At 44.5% G+C, this 23,856-nt stretch overlaps 1 protein-coding gene across 1 annotated transcript in view; it reads left to right on the top strand.

The window, feature by feature from the left end:
• Window positions 1-18,677, top strand: part of LOC308324477 (heparan sulfate glucosamine 3-O-sulfotransferase 6-like) — a 39,300-nt gene extending 20,623 nt beyond the window's left edge. The window contains exon 3 of the mRNA XM_080776521.1: window positions 17,911-18,677. Coding sequence (XP_080632647.1) covers window positions 17,911-18,568 — 658 coding nt within the window. The 3' untranslated portion in view covers window positions 18,569-18,677. The remainder of the gene's footprint in view (window positions 1-17,910) is intronic.
• The last annotated feature ends 5,179 nt before the right edge of the window (window positions 18,678-23,856 follow it).

Genomic DNA, 23,856 nt, shown 5'->3' with positions numbered 1-23,856 from the left:
TTCGACCGAGACCGAGTCTACAAATGCCTTCTAAATCCAGTTTTCTGAAAAACCCCATGTTTCTATGTGTCAGTCGTTCTCAAACATTTCCATGTCAAGGACCCCCAAAAATATATGTAATTGGCCGCCGACCCCCCATCTGCAAATATGTTGTTCCAGAGTAGAGATTACGTTCCAATTGACCTATAGCTAAGCCCCTCCCCAAACTGCTATGGTACAGGGACACACATATTTTTCCAGTGCATATACGGCAGGCCTTGTTTAGGGCGGCTGTGGCTCAGGAGGTAGAGCAGGTCGTCCAATGATCCCTGGGTCGGCGGTTCGAATCCCGGCTCCTCCTGTCCACATGTCGAAGTGTCCTTGGGCAAGACACTGAACCCTACATTGCCTCCAATGAGTCGGTCGGTGTAAACTTGCCACCGTGAGTGTGGGAAGTGAGGACGCTGGCGTCGACTGTTCGCCGCTTCACCTCCCAATGTATGAATGAATGAACCATTGTAAAGCGCTTTGAGCACTTGGAAAAGCGCTATAAAAATGCAATTCAATTCATTATTGTTTGACAGATTTGGAAGAGATTTTCAAGGTCTGGTTCCAAAAACGAACCAGTATTTTAACTGTGTTAAAAATCCATGATATTCACATCGGAATGAATGAGCCCTGGGCTGGAAATTAAGTGTCCAAGTGGGAGTGTCTTAAGTGGTAGAGGGCGGGGCTTTGCTAAAGGTGAATTGACAACGAATGGAGAATTTATGTGTGTCTGAGCAAATTGACATGTTATGTTATGATGACGTACGATGATAAGAGCGCCCCCTATCTTAATCACTTTGTTTTTTGCCATAAACATATAAATATCCCACTACCAGAATCAGAATAGGGTCGACATAAAATGTACACAAATTTAAAATCAACCTACATTCAGTTGTGGAAAACAGACACTTGGAAAAGTATTATGCTATTTATTTATTGATTGATTGAATACTTTATTAACAGGGCCAATAGCCCCTATATGGGCCTATAGGTCTTGTTTCCATTGTGGTCCTCTGTATAATATCGGTCAGAATCTGTATCGGTAGATATGACCCTGCAAATAACCGGAGATCGGTACTAATCAATACTAGCCTGGATCCAGCCCAAAGACCCCGCCCACTCTCTCTGAGTGGACTGCATATCTTGGGTCTGATGTTGCACTGTGTGAACCTATATAATTTCTTCGGTACAAAGAAATATTATCCAATGAGAATCGGTGGTAGGGGCGGGTCTAGTGAATAACCAATCAGCGCCGAGGCTCGTTTTCAGCGTCATCACGCAGCGCAACGCGCATGAGGAAGGAGGGAAAAAACAACAACAATGGCTACCATTGGTTGAGGGAAATTCTAATCCCCTCCCCCTTGAAATCGCTCAGACAGGAGACAGTGGCTACGTTTACATGAAGGGTGATCATTCCGAATAAATACTTCCGAATAAAATACATCCGATGTAATGTTTTTTGCCGCGAGTTTACATGGGAAATGGTCATTCCGAATGAGTGTTTATATGGAGAAGTGATAGAAGACATGATACATGTTAATTCACGTGCATGAACCCCCTGCCGTTATAAGAACTTTCCGCCACTGGAAGGTGATCATCTCGTTTTTATTTGTAGGCCTACTACTATACTTTGTATCTACAGCACGGCCAGGGCACGCAACGCAACACTGATGATTATTATTGTATCGGGTCGCTCGTTATTTTTGAGAGAGAGAGAGAGAGAGAGACCGTTGAACACACACACACACACACACACACACACACACTGTGACACACACACACACACACACACACACACAGATCAGGGGTATCTCATCTGCTGCTGCTCCACGTTTTTTTTGTGGATTTCGGATCTGAAAAAAGGAACGAAATAACGCGCTCTATGTGCAAACTCCTCGGCGCCGACGGCGCGCCTTGGATATGAGCGCCTTGGAGCATGCTCAGAAAGACCAGAATGAATTTACATCCGAAGCAGTGTATACATGAGTCAAATTTCTTTCAATCGCATTGAAAATCGGAGTAATCCGGCCAGTGACATCGGAATGGTTTTTAGATCGCATCGAGCGTTTTCATTCGGATGTAAGTTTTTGTAGGTGTTTACATAACAACGTTTAATAGGATTGAACTTCTATTCGGAATGAAAAGGGGATTTAACTGCTCATGTAAACGTAGCCAATGTCAGACTGAAGCTTCAAGAAAGCTACAGTCTGATAATCAGGCTAAATCAATACTGTTATATACTACGAGTAAGACGCGCAAACGCGGGAAGCGAACATATTTGGGTTTTGGACGTATAGCTCCATATATGGGCACAAAAGGGGCCAGGTCCACAACAAACAAATCACTGGCCCCTTTTGTGCCCATATATGGAGCTGAGTGGACCTGGCCCCTTTTGTGCCCATATATGGAGCTGAGTGATTGCTGATGCAACACACTCCATATTTGGATAGCGGGACAGACACACAGACAGACACACAGACAGACACACAGACAGACAGACATGATCTGCTAGGTCTCATAGTAAGTGCTCTCTGCATTCGCAATAATTTCTCAACCAGTGGCATCAGTATAGTCCATGCGGAAAATGTTACATTAAATCAAATTAATGTGGCCTTTTTTTTGGCCGATGGGTTGCCAGATTGGGGGGAAGCTTGAAATGCATTAGGACGTGAGATACTTTGTTTTGCGTATAGTGTGCGTATGTATGTGCACCGAAAATAGCCGACGCACGAGCTCCCGCCATGAACTTTTAGATCAGCCGTTTTCAGTGTGCAAAAAAATCATGTCTTTATTTATTCACGTTAAATATGAATACAGCCATTTTTCAAATGAAAATGTCTTGTCATATTTGCCTTCTTTCTAGTCGTTAGTACACTAAATATGTTGTTGTTGTTGTTGTTGTTGTTGTTGGCATCGTCGTGCAACCTCCACGATTGTTTGAAACATGCGAGTGGTTCGTCCAGCCCCTCCGGAGAAATTAAAAAGAAAAGAACCACCAGTGTATAATTCTATAAGTATATAGAGCGTGACATGTCTGCCGCTGTTCCCACAATTATACGCGGAGGGAGGAGGGGAGGAGGGACGTAGTCGCAGTGCGTCGTCGTTTTGCACGCCATGGCGGCGGTGCGAAGGCAGCGGGACGTCGTTACCGCTGTCTCCCCCCCCTCCCCCCCCCCCCTCCCCTCCCCTCCCCTGCCCACACAACAGCTGTTGACCGGTTAACCCGTTAAAACCTGAGGCCGATTATACGAATGTCTTCTAAAATCTATAAAGAACAGTTTTCTGGAAAAAAAAACCTCTGTTTCTATGTCGGTGCATGGTGCTCAAACCTGTCACCATGTCACATAATAGACCCCAAACATTATCCATGTATTTGGCCGCTATGTCTCCCATCTCAAGATAATTTAAAATAAAATTATATATATATATATATATATATGAATGGGTCTAGTCAAAGATTTTCACATAATTTCACAATAATAATAAACAATAGCAGATCTACAAGCTCATAGCACCTCATGAAGTGACGCCCTGTGAGCTTGTATATATGCTATATTTCTGAATATAGCCAGAGTATAAAGACGACGGTTGAAGTTCTTCACATACAGCCTTACAATCTAAAATGGCACGCCAGGTTTTGATGGGTTAATTTATTTGAACACACACACGCACACGCGCGCACACACACACTCCCACGGATTAGACGTTCACACAAAGGAAAATGTGCGAATGATGCACACATTCTCATCAAAGATGGGATTTGTTTAATAAAATCCTCCCCCCGCTTTAAAAGTCAGAGAAAAACAACATATGTTCCAGACTGTTGGGGGGGGGGGGGGGGGAGGAGAGAAAGAGAGAGAGAGAGAGAGAGAGAGAGGCGTAAATAAGGTGCAGTCTGTCCTCTGTCGCGTGGGAACCTTGTATGTTGTATGTAGAACCATCTCTAAAACACCCTGGACAACGCTCCACACGTCCCAGACTCTTCTCCCTTCACTAAAACACCCTGGACAACGCTCCACACGTCCCAGACTCTTCTCCCTTCACTAAAGCACCCTGGACAACGCTCCACACGTCCCACACTATTCTCCCTTCCCTAAAACACCCTGGACAACACTCCACACGTCCCAGACTATGCTCCCTTCCCTAAAACACCCTGGACAATGCTCCACACGTCCCAGACTATTCTCCCTTCCCTAAAACACCCTGGACAACGCTCCACACGTCCCAGACTCTTCTCCCTTCTCTAAAGCACCCTGGACAACGCTCCACACGTCCCAGACTCTTCTCCCTTCTCTAAAGCACCCTGGACAACGCTCCACACGTCCCAGACTCTTCTCCCTTCTCTAAAGCACCCTGGACAACGCTCCCTTCTGGCTCCAAAACTATGGAATGAACTTCCCATTGGAATCAGAACTGCAGACTCACTCCCAATCTTCCGCCGTAGTCTGAAAACTCACCTCTTCAGACTCCATCTTAGCCCGTAGCAATTGCACTAGCCTGAACGACCTCACAGTATGCAAAGGCTCAACTTATGTAACTTAGCCCGTATTTTGCGTGTCCAGGTACCAGGTACTTAACTTTACTTAACTTAAGACCTGGTGTTTTTAGGTCAATGCTCTTTGGCCACTCAGAATAGTCAAATGGCATTGATCACGCCTCCAGGTTTTAAGTTAAGTAATAAGACCTGCTACTTAACTCATCGAATGCGCAAAGCGTTTTTAAACGTTTTATTATAGCCAAGCGCAAGAAGCGCATAACGTTTTTATACGTTTTATGGGCCAAAAAACGTTTTTTTATTGATTACTATTGTTCAACTATATTTGCGCCCGGACAACTCATAATGTAACACCGATCGGCTCTAAAAAGAGTTAAAACCCCCCCCTGCTGAAAAGAGGTGTTGGTCTGAGAAGCGTCTGGCACCGCCTATTGGTTGGTCTATGCGAGGACGTACGACGTAATGGATACGGCCGTCCGGCATAGACCAACGCAGATGTCAGGGGATCTAAAATGGATGGGACAATGCTCTTGTTTGTGTGAATACACTCGATTCCCCCTCCCCTCCTGTTTCTACATGGTTTCTCCCGAGGGAGAATGGTGGGGGGGGGGGTCTCTTCCTCTTGGATCGCATTGGCAGTTCCCCCCCCACTCCCGAGTCCCCACTGCTTTCAACTGCAAGGCTTGCGCTCTCATTCTCGGAACAAGATACAACGCGATTTGCTCTCTGCCCGTATATAAACCTGCAACGATCGGCATTTGATTTCATAACGTAACGTTTGCCAGACACATGTGGAGTTAGTCATGGACAGATTGCACATCATTATCGAGGGCCCGCCATGATACGTTGGTCGCTGATCGCAAGCCGTACTGCTGCTGCTGCTGCGCTGCTGCGCTGCTCACAATCCAACCATCCAATCCATCCCCCTTTCTCGTTACAACAGGCTATTATAAACTCACCGTCGAGCAGCCTGCCCTGCACCTAATGTGATAAAATGAACGGCAGGACAAAATCGGATCGATTATTATCTGTCTATCAGCAACATACGGGTGTTTGTCTTGCAACGACAGGTGGTGCTTTCTCGTTTTTTTTCTTCCAAATACGTTGACGTGCTGCTTCTGCTGCCGCATCCATCTCGTTGAGTCGTTGTTTTTCTTGTTTTTTTTCCCAAACATGTCCAGACACAATCCGATCCAGTCTCGCGTCTCACCTTATAGATACGCGAGACTGGATCGATGAGGTTAGTGGTATGTCTGGACATGTTTGGAGCGGCACACGACAATCGACAATAATGTTGATTATGCAAGATCATTTCCTCAAAGCCTAGTTGCCCCCCCCCCCCCCCCGTTACTGCGATTGTTTGTAGCTCGAATCACAGAATGAGTTCAATGAGCGTAGGGAGAGGGCACATATGGGGCTACGATTGAAGAAAGTTTCCAAGTCCGTTTTATGATCAGATAATGTGCATCAAGACTCTCTGCTTTCATAAGAAAAAAACTAATACTGTAATTGCGAATGCAATGAGCACTTACTATGAGACCTAGCAGATCACGTCTGTCTGTCTGTCTGTCTGTCTGTGTGTGTGTGTGTGTGTGTGTCTGTCTGTCCCGCTTACTGTATATGTGGACCTGGCCCTTTTGTGCCCATATATGGAGCTGAGTGATTTGTGAGTCATGGTGACATGAGTGTGATGGCGTGGTCCTGCTTTGGGGACTCCTTATATGGTTATGGCTGAGTCATGGTGACATGAGTGTGATGGCGTCTTTTGTGACCATATATGGAGCTGGCGTGGTCCAAGCACTAACTATGACACCCTGCAGATCATGTCTGTAATTTATTCTAATTGTTATTGCAATTTACGATCTGCGTTCGCCTTCCGCGTTCGCGCGTCTTACTCGTAATAATAAAAATCACACCCCTGTGAAGTGAGCAGTGCAATGTTGTGAAGTGAGCAGTGCAACATTGCACTGCTCACTTCACTGGGGTGTGATTTCTATTATTATTACAGTATTAGTATTTTTCTTATGAAAGCAGAGAGTATTCTGTTTCATACGGTATATAGTATGTACATGTCGCTATAGGCCTTATTTTGTGAATATTTAGTTGTTAGGTCCATGCTCTCTAAAATTATCTTTTTCAGAGAACTTTAGAGATGGCATGGGCCTGAATAACTATTATTCACAAAATAAGGCCTATAGCGACATGTACATACTATATACCGTATGAAACAGTCGACTCTCTGCTTTCATAAGAAAAATACTAATACTGTAATAATAATAAAAATCACACCCCTGTGAAGTGAGCAGTGCAATTGCACTGCTCACTTCACAGGGGTGTGATTTTTCTGGGTGGTATTTTTCTTATGAAAGCAGAGAGTCTACTGTTTCATACGGTATATAGTATGTACATGTCGCTATAGGCCTTATTTTGTGAATAATAGTTCTTCGGGTCCATGCCTTCTCTAAAGTTCTCTGGTGGGCGCAAGCTGCATTCAATAGCCAATTAGTGACAAACTGTATATGTGTACAATGTGTACTGTTTTCCTCCTAAAAGTAGACATTCAGGGCTTTCATTCGGTATATGGTTTGTATAGGATATTATTTGTGCTCAATTTTATATCGGTCTTTTGAACTAAAAAAACTGAACTGAAATGTCTGTCAACTTCAGGCCTCCATATCTCTGTTGTTTTTTTTCACAAGCAGCGTGCAGGCAAAAGCAGGTGTTAGAAAAAGGTCAATATCTCCAGAATGGAAGATGGTAGAATCATAATTTTTTTTTTAAATTGAAGTGGACAAGTTGGGCTTTCTTTTTATTTATGCGATTGTGATTCTCGCTATAAGAGGCCCCTCGCTGTGGGCCCCCCAAAAAGCTCAAAAAGCCCATGTTAAGCCTTCAGCACCAGTAAGCCAGGGTCCGCTAGAACCTGTAGCAGTCTATGTGTTAAGACACGCAAAATACAGCCCTTTAGTGTCCGTGACATCACTGGCACTTTGAAATAATAAAATATCTAAAAACACATCTTACCCGCATAAAAAAAAACAACAACATATAAAGTGTTTATTGTCTCCCAAACATCATTAAAATAAGATCTGGTTGCAAAAGGGATGAAGTGGCCCTTTTAGCCCAAAAACCTGCAACTATACAAATATTTCCCAAGCACAGAAAAACAAGCCCAAATTGCTTCTAAAGCGGACATGGCAACACTGCTGGGAAGCATTTGAGTTGTATGCCCCCCCCCCCCCCCCTCTCTCTCTCTCTCTCTCTTACTCACTCCCTTTTTTCCCCGACGGTGCTGATATATTCGCTTTTCTCTTTAATTGAATCGCGACGAAACAAACAAGTTGACCGCGGCCAAAGAACAACAACTCACCACAGCTGGGGCGGTCGGGGCTCGTGGCTTAGTGTGTATGGCAGAGAGAGCTAGAGAGGCAGAGAGAGACAGAGAGAGAGAGACAGAGAGAGAGAGAGAGAGAGAGAGAGAGAGAGAGAGGTCACCGTCGGTTCACATCTCGGGCAAGTGTCCCTATGCCAGGACCAGAGCCATCTTTAACGATGTGCTTATAAATCACTTTATTTTATATCGTTTTTTTCAGAAATAGCATACAATAAACGTTACACAGACGTTAGTTGTCACTGTACGATACTTTAAAACAGTTGTCATGTTGTTGATATATTTGCGCCGCCCTCGTTGACAACAATGTATTTAAAACTTCCTGGCGGCACTCTACTCTCTCTCTCTCTCTCTCTCTCTCTCTCTCTCTCTCTCTCTCTCTCTCTCTCTCTCTCTCTCTCTCTCTCTACACACATCTCTGCATGCCAAGACACTTCTTCGGTCATGAGCATCTGAGCAGCCGTCAGCTGGGTAAAGTTGAACAGTGAATTTCCCCATGCACCTTCACTGAATTGTAGGGCATCAATATATTAAAACAAAATAAGTAAATTAAAGCTGAAATATGACCATATAGTTATGAGGTGGCAACAATATCCTTTAGAACATTTGTGACCACATTTTTGGATTGGATTTCTTTGAATATTTTTAAGTTCTTGTGTGTTTTCATGTCATATGAGAGCAGGGAATCATAGCTTCAAATTGACATATTGGTTGTTCAGTTTGACCCATACACCAGTTTTGGAGTAATGTCTTGCAGAGAAACAGCGAGTTGAGAAAACAGGCCTGAAAGGTTCACTTCTGTGAACACCTATAGCTACATGTTTAAGCATTTATTTCATATTTACATGTCTTCTGTGGTCTCTAACATTATACACCTATATAGCTACATGTTTAAGCATTTATTTCATGTACATGTCGATTTCAGCTCAGTATGTAAGTATGTAACTTATATGTAAGTAAGTTTTTCTCCTCTGGTGAAAAGCTGTAATTTGCGCGATGGCAGGCTCTCAGTCAAATCTGGTCACATTTGTATACGTTGTTCTTTAGTTTTTTTTGTCCAGTGCACTCGTTCTCCGACAGAGCGAGCTCCGCTATCATTTAGGCCTGACGTCGACGTTTAAAAAATGTCTTTTTAAAAATGTATTATTTTCTGAAAAACCTCATGTTTATGTCAGGGACCCCAAAAAGTATATGTAATAATATGCCGCCAACCCCCATCTGAATATGTTGTTCCAGGGAGGGACACCCCCCAGAGATAAAGATTTGAGTTAACCCATTCTGACCTGAGATCAGATTCATACGAGGTTTCCACTGGACACACACTGGTCTGATTGACCCATTCTGACCTGAGATCAGATTCTTAAAATGTCAGTCGTTCTTCGATTTTTCAAAAATAGCAGACCTACAAGCTCGTAGTGCGCCACTCGGTGGCGCGCTATGAGCTTGTAGATCTGCTATTTTTCAATAGCTAAAGCATAACATGATGCTGAACACCAAAACGGGTTCCCGGTCAGAATGGGTTAAAAACTGAAACTGAAATATATATTCGAAGATTTGCGCCACATTTTTATGAGCTTGTATAGATATGCTATTTTTCAATAGCTGAAGCATATACCATAATGCTTTAAAAAACACGAAAAGGGGTTTCCGCCCAGATTGGGTTAATAAGCGAGGCAGGAAACCTCGGCCACATCCTCGTTTGTGTATAAGCCCCATTATAATAATTAATGTTCTGATCCAGACAGGCCCGGCGCGGGCGGCGCGTATTAGTCGTATATAATCAGCGCCATATCACGTCGGGCCGGGGGAGGGGAAGAGCCACTTCCTTTTTAACAGCAGGGACCTGACTGGCTGCATGGTGGTGGGAATTAGAATGTGGCGAGTCAGCACAGGCTTGCCAAGCGTCACTCACTCACGCTAAATAGAAAACATCTCCCTGGCTGGCTGCCTGCCTGCCTGGCTGGCTGTACTCTCTCTACACATGTTCTGGTGAGGCTGGAGGTCTCCAGCCGTAGTGGTTCTCGAGTCAAGAGTACTTGTTTTCCCAGATTTTCTTCAGATTGTTTTATCCCACGATTTTGTAACGCATTTTTCACCCCTGTGTAAATTATCTAGTGTGATCCTGCGGGCTCTACACACCCTCCGCCAACCTGGGGAGAGCAGCGGACTGACCTCATTCTTCCTTCATGCCTGAGTGTCCAAGTCGCTCCTTTTACACCTGACAGGGGGGGGAGTTTCCCTGGTTGGACGTATAGCACGTGGAAGGAACATGTTATTCCAACCAGTTCCTTTCCCCTCCATCAGGCGCCCCGACTGGCCAGGGGGAGGCAGTTTAGAGACCAGGATTACTGCATGTTTTTTGTGAGTCGGCAGCCAATTACATATAATCTTGGGGGTCCTTGACATGAAAAGGTTTGAGAATGATTGACTGGCATAGAAACACGAGGTTGTTCAGGAAACGGTCATGATTTAGAAGGTATTGGTAGAATCTCAGGTCGAAATAGGATTTAAACAACTAGGATTCCAATCTGGATGTGGCACAGATCTGATTCAGTCTGGATTTGGCTGCCAGTGTAATTATTGCATTTTTTTTTGTATGTGAATCGTGAGAAGTGACAGTTTTGGACATATGAGGTTTCCACCCGAACAGAGACGATACGTCCGTTGTGTATAGGCTGGCTTTCTGTTTGCCTAACGCGAAGGTTGTCGCAGACTATAGAGGTTAATGTTGGTTTCGTTCAAACAAGTGCCAAATAGGTCTTCTTTACATCCTAATGCTAATCATTGCATGAAAGACTGTTTGTTCAGCTAAATAAATATCTCTTCTACATCCTGATGATAAAACATTTTCTTTGAGGCGAGGAGTTCAATCATTTATTGCTACGAGCTGTTAGCGTAAACACCAGCTCCAGTTGCCAGCGCATACATTCACTTTAAATAGACAGTGTTTGCCCCCCCTTTTAAAATACATACACACATACATTTTAGAAGTTGAAGCAGTTTTTAAGGACCCACTTTTAGGCCAGTGCACCAGAGCAAGCTTTAGCCTTTTTTTAAACCCTACCCATTTTAACCAAATACATACATACATACAGACAGACATACATACATACATACATACATACATACGGTCACCTTGCAGGGTAAAGTTTGTCATGGGGACCTCAAGGAGGCCCTTATCTGAGGATCTTAAATGATACGTTCAGATTTGGGAGGGGTGAGCATGTAAAAAAATAGAGGCCAGGCCATTCAGGGCTTTATATAGGTGATGAGGAGAACTTTTAAATGGCACCTGCAGGAGCTCACAGGCATGCAGCCAATGAAGAGCATGCAGCTATAGCATTTTGGATTTCCAGAAAGACCTCGTGTTTTAGGGGACGAACTCCATTGGGTTTTACAAGGCCTTTTCTAAATGGGCAATAGAGCTATATAGTTCGATAGTGACACTTCTCGGACCATGCACCTAAACCCTACGTATACTTCATAGGGCTCTATATCCTTGGCCAACAACTGGTTTTCCCTCTGTACGTCCGATCTCTTTGCAGAGAATAGCCGATCTACAAGCTCACGGCGTGTCACGTTGTAACACGCCGTCAGCTCGTAGATCGGCTATTTTCAACCCACAAAATGTTCACCCCAGAATATAATAGGGACGCTTAGGGTTCATGCAGTGGTTAATTTCCAACCCCACAGCCACAAACACAAACACATTTATGACAAGAGTGTGTCTGTTATTGATTCGCTAATAGTGAGACAGATTGTGTGACCGGGGTGGGGGAAGGGGGGGGGGGGGGGGGGGGGGTGGTGACCAGAGCATTGTGGGTGAAAAGCCACACACCGTCAAGTATTCACGAGTCTGGGAAGAAGACGGACTTCTTGGTCAATTAGTGAAGTGACAAACGACACTTCATGGAGGGAGGGAAGGAAGGACACTTCTAGATTGCTGCAGTTTCAAACACGCTAAACCAGGGATATTCAATTGGCGGCCCGCGGGCCACATGTGGCCCGCGGAGCGCCTCCTTGTGGCCCCTGGAAGAATTTTGAAAAAAAAAAAAAAAAAAACTTTTTTTTTTTTTTTTTTTGAGAATAATAATAAGGCTAATAAAAGTTACAGGTATGGTGTGTGCGATATTAATTGTGAGATTACCATAATGACGGTAATCATTAAAGGACCACTTTTCAACCTATCTTCATATAATAGGTCCTCACTAATAATCATGATAAAATGACACATTTTTTTCTACTCGGTCTGTGTCACATAGGAGGGCTGTGGGCAGTTCAGAAACCCACCCAACAGTGACATCAATGGAGAATCCAAGCTAATAGAAACTGCAGGCTTTCTAGTCCTGAAAAGTTGCGAAAATGGAAGCCATCATTCTCACAATAATAAACCCTGTTAGGGTCCATTTGGTTCCATTTGTACACTCTCAGAGTTACAGACCCATAAGGGTCCATTTGATTCCATTTGTACACTCTCAGAGTTACAGACCCATAAGGGTCCATTTGATTCCAAACCATTTCCCTGGGGACCCCCTGGAACTGCCTCAAGGACCCTGGGGGTCCCCGGACCCCGAACCCCACTTTGGAATCACTGCTCTATGTAATGTTTGTGTGTGTGTGTGTGTGTGTGTGTGTGTGTGTCCGTCCAGCTGATGGTCGTTAATGTCAAAGCAATGCTGTTTATGCACTGTCAAATAGGTCTAGGCCTACATCTATTCTAAGGTGGCATATACCTGTATAGGCATATTACCCTGCTCATTACTGTTCGGAAATATACATAAATCTTCGTGTTTGAGCACAAAAAGCATTTTGAGAACCCACAAATTTCCGCGCTTCGCGCGCACACTGTGCGGCCCCCCACACACAATCATTCTACAGTTGTGGCCCCCGGCCTAATCTAATTGAATACCCCTGCGCTAAACAGTGGCATGGCACGCCATCATATCAGTTACATCATATACATACATCACGCGTGTGCGCGCGCGCACACACACACACACACACACACACACACACACACTGTATAGAGAGACAGACCTATCGATCACATGGTCGACTCGACAGACAGACAGACAGACAGACAGACAGACGGGGAGAAGGCCATTATTTGCAGCCATGGAGTCGCGTAATGACAATCAATTAATGGCCTTTTTGTGATGAGGATCAAGTTCACGGGACACAGCTGAGCTTAACTCCAATTCAAGGAGACTCTTAACCCATTCTGACCGGGCACCCATTTTGGTGTTAGCATCATGTTATGCTTTACCTATTGAAAAATAGCAGATCTACAAGCTCTTAGCGCGCCACCGAGTGGCGCGCTAAGAGCTTGTAGGTCTGCTATTTTTGAAAAATCGAAGAACGACTGACATTTTTTAGAATCTGATCTCAGGTCAGAATGGGTTCATCAGACCAGTGTGTGTCCAGTGGAAACCTTGTATGAATCTGATCTCAGGTCAGAATGGGTTAAGTGCTTGGCAAGAATGGTCGGCTTTCTAAGAATTATGCTGTGGAATCAAGCTGCGGTTTTCCACCATCCATGTGGGCACAAACAACACGGGCATCCATGTCATGTTACAGTATGTTCTCTGTCGCTGCGCCTCAATGGCTGCATCTCCACAATACCTCTAATCCAGGGGTTCTCAACCCGTGGGTCTCAACCAGGGGGGGGTCGACAAATATATTTGGGGGTTCCCCAAATTATTTTCCAAAAACAAAAAAAACATTTTTTTTCTTTTTTCTTTTTGCAACTGCATGGCAGGAAAAGAGAAATGAAGAGTTTATAAACTTTCCTTAATGATTATATCTAGCCTGGTTAATAAACCACACCGAATCAGCCGGCGGATTACGGCCTGGAGAGGCTCAATTGTACGCCCATTTCCTACACCAGAGAAATGGGGCGGCCAATCGGGACACGGTATGCAATATGGGCGGGCTTTGGTACAGTGACTTTCAACGCTTGAGACCTTTGACTGACAGTATAGCTCTGACCAATTGTGTCAAAGAGAAAATGTTTCAACCCGCAGCCCTGGAAATGAAATCCAAGCTGAGCCTCCCCCAGACTAATATCCCGCGGTCCGTGCGATATTAGTCTGGTTTATTAACCAGGCTAGATTATATCTGGTTTCAGTATTTATTCATGATGTATTTTCACTATTATTATGGTTATTGTAGCGGCCAATTTGTATTGGGGGTGGGGAGGGGGATGGGGTGGGGGTCAGGAGACACGGCCAAATATACTCAAGTATATTTGACCTTCTTCAGTATTTCCAATTTTCAATACTTTTACTTCTACTATACTACCAATTCAGCCCTAGTATATAATATATGTTTCCCATTTGAAAATAACTGTAGCCTAACGCATTGTGAGCTTGTAGATCTGCTTTTTTTCATACTTTTATTTTACATTTCATTCTTTGAGAACTATACTAACAGAAATATGGGTTTTTCAGAAAACTGTCAGGATTTAGAAGACATTTTTTAGAATCCTCAGGTCTAAATGGGTTAAATTTGGTACTTTAGGTATATTTTGGTGTCAATTTTTTTATCCCACGATTTTGTAACCCATTTTTCACCCCTGTGTCACTTATCTAATGTGATCCTGGGCCCTACACACCCTCCGCCAACCTAGTCCCCATAATGGACATGGGTAGAACAACGGACTTGAACTCATTCTTCCTTCATGCCTGAGTGTCCAAGTTGCTCCTTTTTCACCTGACAGGGGGGAGTTTCCCTGGTTGGACGTAGCGCGTGGAAGGAACACGATATTCCAACCAGTTCCTTTCCCCTCCATCAGGCGCCCCGGCTGGCCAGGGAAGGGTAGTTTAGAGACCAGGATTTCTGCATGTTTTTTGTGAGGGTATACCTACCCTAGTTGTACTGTGTGTGTGTGTGTGTGTGTGTGTGTGTGTGTGTGTGTGTGTGTGTGTGTGTGTGTGTGTGTGTGTGTGTGTGTGCGTGTGCGCGTGCGCTTGTGTGTGTGTGTGTGTGTGTGTGTGGGTGGTTCTACATATTTGCAGTAAAAAATGTGAGTACGTACTTTGTACCATGACTGCCTCTAATTTACTGAAGTTAGAGCACACAGCAGCACTTCTCGACTCCAGTGTCGGACTGCGCAGTCTGAGGCCGAGTATACACTGAGTGAAGCTACACGCTCTGACTACACAAGTACTCCTTTAAGTCCTCACTTTGAACTATCGTCAAACCAGTGCTTATAGAGCTTCGGGGCTATTAGAGGGTCAGTTACACCACAACACCTTTTTTTTTCTTCCTTCTCTTTGGCCCACACATTAAGGCGAGCCCTCTCAGCCCTCTCAGACAGATTAAAGGGAGATGTAAGGGATACTTCATACAGCAGGACAAGGCCTCAGAGCATAATACGTCGTACACTAAACCTTCAAAAAGCCAGAGTGCAGCGCCGGCCTTTCTGTGTGTGTGTGTGTGTGTGTGTGTGTGTGTATATAGCATTACCTTTTTTCACGTCAAGGACTCCACAAAATGATACGTAACTCGTCTAAAAAAACAAAAACAGTTTTGTGCCATGCAGGGACGTCGTCCATGATGCAAAGATTATGAGTTGAAAATGTTTGCTTGTTTTTTTCTTATTATTATTATTCCGTATTCAAAGATTTGCTGCATGGGGGGGGGGGGGGGGGACCCCTGGGAGAGAGTATACTTTGAAACTCAGAACCCAATTCTCTGCAGCGGACACAGTGGCATGCTGGAACGCAAGTTATTTGTATTGACTCGATTCGTTTTGAAATCGATTCCATGCCTGCTTTTTAGTCGAGAGGTTTTTTCTTTCTCCTTTTTTTCCGGGCCCTAAAAAAACTGAGACGTTTTTTTTTGGGGGGGTCGTCGCCGTTGTTGTTGTTTCGCTGCCATGTCAAACGTCTGGCGAAGGGAAACACGAGGGAGCTAATGAACCGTTCCTTCATCCTTAACCCATTCTGACCTGAGATCAGATTCATACGAGGTTTCCACTGGACACACACTGGTCCGATTAAACCCATTCTGACCTGAGATCAGATTCTAAAAAAATGTCAGTCGTTCTTCGATTTTTCAAAAATAGCAGACCTACAAGTTTAGCATCATGTTATGCTTTAGCTATTGAAAAATAGCAGATCTACAAGCTCATAGCGCGCCACCGAGTGGCGCGCTACGAGCTTGTAGGTCTGCTATTTTTGAAAAATCGAAGAACGACTGTGACATTTTTTAGAATCTGATCTCAGGTCAGAATGGGTTAATCAAACCAGTGTGTGTTCAGTGGGAAACCTCGTATGAATCTGATCTCAGGTCAGAATGGGTTAAGTGGTTCTTGTGGCTTTCGTGGCTTTGACTCATCAGCCGTTTGCACTGAGTGGACGGTCCTTCCAATTCTGCACGGCTGGCGTCACCGTTCGGGGGGAAGAAGAGAGACCTCTCATCTCCAACGTCGTGTTGCTTTTTGCCTTTGCAATTATACAATGCCCTATACTTTCACACTCACAGTGTCACCCCATGACAAAGGGGCGCCAAAAAAAAATAGCAGATCTATATATACAAGCTCAAAACGTGTCGCGAAGAATGAGACACGCTTTGAGCTTGTGTGGATCTACTATTTTCTGGTTGTTTTTTTTTCGCACGTGAAAAATTACAGTTCTTTTTTTTTTTTTTTTGGACATTGTGAGGTTTGATGGGGTGGGGCCCCATGCTTCATCAGTGGTCTGTCTGTAATGGCGCTTTAATCATACACGTGCTGTTATTTAGGGTGGGATGTTTGGTGCGTACGTGCGCACACACACACACACGTTCTGTGCGATGTTAATGTCTTCTGATGACGTGCTTTATATAACGGCCGTGATTAGGATTTTACGCTGGAACTAATTCGAGAGTATAATAGTCTGTCTGTGGCTGGTGTGTATATCCCATTCTGAACGGGAACCCATTTTGGTGTTAGCATCATGTTATGCTTTAGCTATTTATTATTTAGCTTTTTATGCCTCGTACAATGCCAACTCCAGTTGTGACAAATCATGACAACAAACAATGTTCTTCGATGGAGAATACAAGCTAATAGAAACTGCAGGCTTTCTAGTCCTGAAAAGTTGCAATGCGAAAATGGAAGCCACCGTTCTCACGATAATGAAAATCTAAACATTTCTGTGAAATAAATCTGCCTGATGATAATATAGGCAGATGTTACTAATAATGCCTAATAGGGTACATCCTGCATCCCAAAACGCAGTTCATATAGTTAAGGGACGCAATAAAACAACGACCTCTGCATCCACGGGATGCACTACTGTACTATACTGTACTGTTTTTTATTCTAGTTTATTTTGCTAGCTTTAGTTATAATAACCATTTCTTCTTCTGTTTTCCACATGAATATAATCACATTATAACCATATAAAATTAAATAGGAGTTAAATGCTGCCATTTGTAAAAAAAAAAAAAAAAAAAAACTAACGTCGTTTAAGTGGGACTCATAAAATGTCTCTGGGACTCACATTTCTAAAAGACCATCCCTGCATCCCGGGACTCATTACATTGAAAACCTATTTACACAGGCATCAGTCAACTCCCCGCCATACCCTTGGCCCTCTCTCTCTCTCTCCCGCTCGCTTCCTTTGCTCTCTCCCACGATGTTAAGTTACACCTATTTCCTGTTAATTACCTGCAGGGTAAAATGTGCGGCATTGGGAGGTAAAGGGGAGACACTTTATTGTGAAGGGACGAACACGATTAGGTTGCTGCGTATAATTGTCGAGAGCAAATGGCTGTGCGCGATATAGAGCAGTCCAAACTATTTGTATCAATACGGCTGTATCAACAAGAATATGTGATAGATATATATATGGGGGTCTTGAAACGGTCCTCCGGATTCCTAAGGCCGCCCCTATTTACATCACTGAATGAATGGTATACCTTGAAATGAAAAGGGGTTTTTTTTCTCCGATGACTGACGTTCCGATGTCCCCCACGTTTTGTTCTCCCCCTCCCCTTCCTCCCCTGCTAGGAGCCTGATGCCGAGGACGCTGGAGGGCCAGATAACCATGGAGAAGACCCCCAGCTACTTCGTCACCAAGGAGACGCCGCGGCGCGTCGGCGCCCTCGACCCCCGGCCCGCCAAGCTCATCGTGGTGGTGCGGGACCCCGTGACGCGCGCCCTCTCCGACTACGCCCAGACGCTGTCCAAGAACCCGGGCCTGCCGTCCTTCCAGAGCCTGGCGCTCAGGAACTCGTCCTCTGCGGCGGCAGCGGCGACTGACGACGGCGGCGGCGGCCCCGCGGTGGACGCGGCGTGGAGCGCCGTGCGCATCGGCCTCTACGCCGAGCACCTGGAGAACTGGCTGCGCCACTTCCCGCTGTCGCGCTTCCTGTTCGTCAGCGGCGAGCGGCTGGTGACGGACCCGGCGGGCGAGATGGGCCGCGTGCAGGACTTCCTGGGCCTGAAGCGGGTGGTGTCGGACAAGCACTTCTACTTCAACCGGACCAAGGGGTTCCCCTGCCTCAAGAAGCCGGAGGGGAGCAGCCGGCCCCGCTGCCTGGGCAAGTCCAAGGGCCGGCCGCACCCCCGGATCCCCCGCCACGTCCTGCAGAGGCTCCGGGACTTCTACCGGCCCCACAACCTGCGCTTCTACCAGATGACCGGACACGACTTCGGCTGGGACTGAGCCTTAGCCTCGCTGGGTCTGAGCCTTAGCCTGGCTGGGAATGAGCCTTAGCCTGGCTAGGTCTGAGCATTAGCCTGGCGGGGAATGAGCCTTAGCCTTGGTGGGACTGACCAGATGACTGGCCAGGACTTTGGCTGGGACTGACCCCAGCCTGGGACGCATACCATTTACGGGTTTCTGATATGGTCGGGGGGGGGGGGTGCGGGGGGTGACACCTTGCGTCATGTTGTTTGGTCGCTGGTTTGGGGAAGCACACGCAGATTTAGACACAACGACGGACCGGAATGCGGGTGTATGAATCTTGGCATAGTTTGCGCGGTGTGTATCCATCTTTTATTCCAACTAGAAGAGACTGGCAAGACCGAAACAAAGTGACGCTAGGGGGGGAAAAAAACTGAACCACCTTATCGGAATAAGAGTTTATCTTTTTTTTTTTTGCTTTTACCATCCGGTCTAGACCACAGGCAATTTTGGAACTCAGACCACTCGAGACCAGGCTTATCCTCCGAGGTGGAAAAGTCTGGTGACGTGAGGTTATTAGACTGACCGTACAACCTGCACTTCTATGCCAGATGAGTGTCCAGGACTTTGGCTGGGATTGATGGACGGACGGACGGACGGAAGGGACAAGGTTCCTGTCATAACTGGTGGACGGACGTACAGACGGAAGGGACAAGGTTCCTGTCATAACTGGCGGACGGAAGGGACAAGGTTCCTGTCATAACTGGCGGACGGAAGGGACAAGGTTCCTGTCATAACTGGCGGACGGAAGGGACAAGGTTCCTGTCATAACTGGCGGACGGAAGGGACAAGGTTCCTGTCATAACTGGCGGACGGAAGGGACAAGGTTCCTGTCATAACTGGCGGACGGACAGAAGGGACAAGGTTCCTGTCATAACTGGCGGACGGACAGAAGGGACAAGGTTCCTGTCATAACTGGCGGACGGACAGAAGGGACGAGGTTCCTGTCATTAACTCAGGTCATCGCTGTCGTCATGGGGAAACCTTGCATGTCCATGTTTCAACTTTTTCTCGTTTTTTTTCCGCAACCCATTTAGACCCGCAGGCCGGTTCTATACAAATGCCTTCTAAATCAGTAGTTCTCAAAGTTTTTCGAAATCCAACACTTCCAAAATGTTCAAAAATTAGTAGCTTGTAGATCTACTATATGGAAAAAAAACGAATTGTTGAAGTGGTTAAATGTAGTTTTTTTTATTTTTTATTTATGAATACTGAACCAATGAAAAGCTTGAGACTAAATACCGTTTTACCCCATTTTCTGAACACAGTACGGTATGCGCTTATAGTTTGGACATACAAGGTTTTGACGGTGATGTCTTGTTTCTGGAGAGACTCTGGACGTTCTAATGATTCGCAGGGCTAACATATTATACTCAGGGAGGGAGGGGAGGAGGGAGGAGGAAGGGCTAAAGGAATGAGAGAGGAGGGGGTCACCAAACTATAGCGGGGAGCCCCCCCCAGTTTCTGGAACGTTCTGCCTCAATCAACAGAAGGAACAGCAGCAGCATGTGGAAGAAGGACTGACTGACTGTCAGTGGGAGCATGCATGCTCGCTCCGCTGAGAGCTTCTCACCGCTAGTACGCGACTACGCGGTATGCGACCGGAACGTGACTTACTCGCTGCTGTCGCTGGGCAAGAAACCTTGTGTCTTGTCCGTGTTCAATGGTTCAATGCATTTCCAATGGAAGTCACATGGCTTGACCAAACATTTTTTGTTTGATGGCTGTGTTGTGCCCCCCTCCCCTGCATCAAACAAAAATGTTTGGTCAAACCATGTGACTTCCATTGGAAATGCATTGGGGCGGCCAATGAACACGGACAAGACACAAGATACGGACAAGACAAATGTTTTTTTAGGTTTGATCGAGGCCTGAACCGTTAAGGCCTCGATCAAACAAAAAAAAAACATTTGGGTTAAGGCTTAACCCTTGTCCCTAAACTAATTTGCCATTTTTTTTACAATAAAAAAAAAAACCTTTAAAATAGACAATCTACAAAGTATAGTCTCATTGTATATTGGCTAGTTGAACTATTTTAAAATGTTTTTCAAAATAGTAAAAGAAAATGGCAAATACGTTTAGGGATAAGGCCCAAGGGATAAGGGTGGCGCAAGATGGAACCCCTTATCTCCACATTCTAACGTTTTGTGTTTTATTCTATCGTAAAGTAACGCCCCTGGTACTTGATCACATGCCACAGCGTCACGCAAAAAAAGCATCAGGAGTAGCAGTTCTACAAGCTCAAAACGTGGCGCGAAGCGACACGTTTTGAGCTTGTAGATCTGATGCTTTTGATGCTCTTGAATTCGAATCCTGGAAAGTGACGGTTTTGGACATATGAGGTTTCCACCCGACACAGGCGATATGCCACATCCCACCGTTTGTCTTGTTTTTGTTATTGTACATAAACAGTAGGCCGTTTGGCTCCGATCGACGCTGTTCCAAGGTTTTGTCCTATAGACCACGTTGGTTTTGAACGATATTTGGTATAAAAAAAGTCTGAAATATTCTATTTGGAAAAAACATCAGAACAAAGATTCTGATTTAAGAAGTTTCTATGCGTGTGACATAAACTGTTTTTATTGTATTTAATCCCTTAAGTCCCAAATTCTCAAAGACGGGTTCAGGGTTCACGAACACACCGAAGTTGAATTCTACCTTCTTCGGTGTGTCCTAAAAAAATCATACATACCAATGGCGTTCCAAAAACAAATCTAATCTAACTACTGGCCTGAATATCAGCCAAACCGAGCCATTGTTCGGGCTCTACATAAAAGTTATGAGAATAATAACCGATAACACACCATTCTGTGGAAATTAAGCGACATGGAAGTGTGTGCAAGAGGATTACACCTGCCTGTCCACTATTTTGTTAATGGTATTTAAGCTGATATTTATATTTTATTTTGATTTTAAGCTACTTTTTTTTTAATGGGTAAAATATTTATTATATGACATTATTATGAAACATCAGGACACTATACATTATGGGATATTGGAACTTGACGATGTGACATTTGATTCCAACATGAACCACTATTTAGTTTTTGACGTTGTTATACTTTTGTGACTGCATTTATTACTTTTCACTATGAATCTACGGTAATGTCGCCTCGTTTCACTGCTTGAGCTGAGATGGCCAAGCTTCGTTTGACCACTTTCAATCGCTGTAGTCTTTAGAGAACTGGACTTACAACCGACCACTAGATCGGCTATTTCCACTCCCAGAATATGTGACTAAATTTGACTGAGGGGCTGCCATTGGATTTCTTTGAATTGTCATGTCATATGAAAGCAGGTAATCATAGCTTCAAATTGACATATTGGTTGTTCAGTTTCACCCACCCGTTGTGGAGATATGGCTTATAGAGTAATGTCTTGCAGAGAAACAGCAAGTTGAGAAAACAGGCTTGAATGGTCCACTTCTGTGGTCTCTAACATTACACCTAGCTACATGTTTAAGCATTCATTTCATATTTACATGTCTATTTCAGCTCTGACACTTATTTCAGACATGCTCTAGTATGTGAAGAGTCTGCCTGTGCTATTAACTCGTGTTGGGGGAAAAACACTTTTTCTCCTCTGGTGAAAAGCTGGAGTTTGCGCGATTGCAGGCTCTCAGTCAAATCTGGTCACGTATGTACTGTACACTGAGGTACAAGTTGTTAACCACTTTCAACAAACAATCCTATTTGGTTCATTCGGGGGAATCTGGAAGAAAAACTAAACTTCCAAACAATATTCTAAATGCAATGAGCCGCGTTGTGAGCTTGGCCATTCTCACTATTTTCACCGTTTCGCTGCCGTAGAAAATACAATCGTTACGCGATTCTAAATGTAACTCCCATTATAATTTGTTGCCTGCAACTGACAGTTGAATACGATACATACATACATACATACCTACATATACATACACCAATGATACCTCGTCTGAAATCACTCACCACATGTCATGGACTCCATTTAGAGAATTATTGTACATACTGTATTTTGCTTTAACCCATTCTGACCGGGCACCCATTTTGGTGTTAGCATCATGTTATGCTTTACCTATTGAAAAATAGCAGATCTACAAGCTCATATCGCGCCACCGAGTGGCGCGATACGAGCTTGTAGGTCTGCTATTTTTGAAAAATTCGAAGAACGACTGACATTTTTAGAATCTGATCTCAGGTCAGAATGGGTTCATCAGACCAGTGTGTGTCCAGTGGAAACCTCGTATGAATCTGATCTCAGGTCAGAATGGGTTAAAAAAACATCCTTACCAACTGACTGAGCACGTTGATATGTTACGAATGGAGATGGCGCTAGAGGGTATGCGCCTGACATCATCATCATCATATATCCGGAAGATATGCGGGAATGCCTATACTGAGTGGCAAAAAACTACTTTCTGGCCTTGACAGCCCCACATACATCCAAACAGAAAAGTCCTGTCTGATTCCGTTAAACAATATTAACCCATTCTGACCGGGAACCCATTTTGGTGTTGGCATCATGTTATGCTTTAGCTATTGATAAATAGCAGATCTACAAGCTCGTAGCGCGCCACCGAGTGGCGCGATACGAGCTTGTAGGTCTGCTATTTTTGAAAAATTCGAAGAACGACTGACATTTTTAGAATCTGATCTCAGGTCAGAATGGGTTCATCAGACCAGTGTGTGTCCAGTGGAAACCTCGTATGAATCTGATCTCAGGTCAGAATGGGTTAAACAACACTAAACTCACTTTTCCACTCACTTTGCCACTCGATTTTCCCATTGACTTTATGCATGCGCATACCCTCTATTGTTCATTATGTAAAAAAAAGCCCAAATTGTTCCTTTTGATCTGTGATTATATTGGACTACGTTGGATCTGTGGCTTAAAGTCAAGTAAAAAAGAAAAAGAAAAAAAGAAGCATACTAATAATGTATATACTAAGGTGTTTTATTACGTTTCTGTCTGACTCTGGTATACTCGCACTGAGAAGTACTAAGTAAAGTTTTATTTGACAAGACGATCCGGTGTGCGTTGTTCTTCTGGTGTGTGGCGCTCCATTTCTCCTTCCAGAATCCATCACTGAAGCCTGACATGCAGTATACAGACTGTCTGTACCCGCCAGAGCTCTCTGAAGGTCGTGAATTTAGTACCACCCCACACCTAGACTAATCCTTGTACCTCTCTCTCTCTCTGTCTCTCTGTATCTCTCTACCGTGCAGTGTTGTTTTCGTCGACTAAAACTACCTTTTTTTCACTGAGGAAAACTAAATGAAAACTAAGCT

Source organism: Protomyctophum bolini (assembly GCF_963924005.1).
Source record: "Protomyctophum bolini genome assembly, chromosome: 11".
Classification (NCBI taxonomy): domain Eukaryota; kingdom Metazoa; phylum Chordata; class Actinopteri; order Myctophiformes; family Myctophidae; genus Protomyctophum; species Protomyctophum bolini.
The sequence above is the reverse complement of the archived record's forward strand: the minus strand, read 5'-3'. Positions and strand labels throughout refer to the sequence as shown.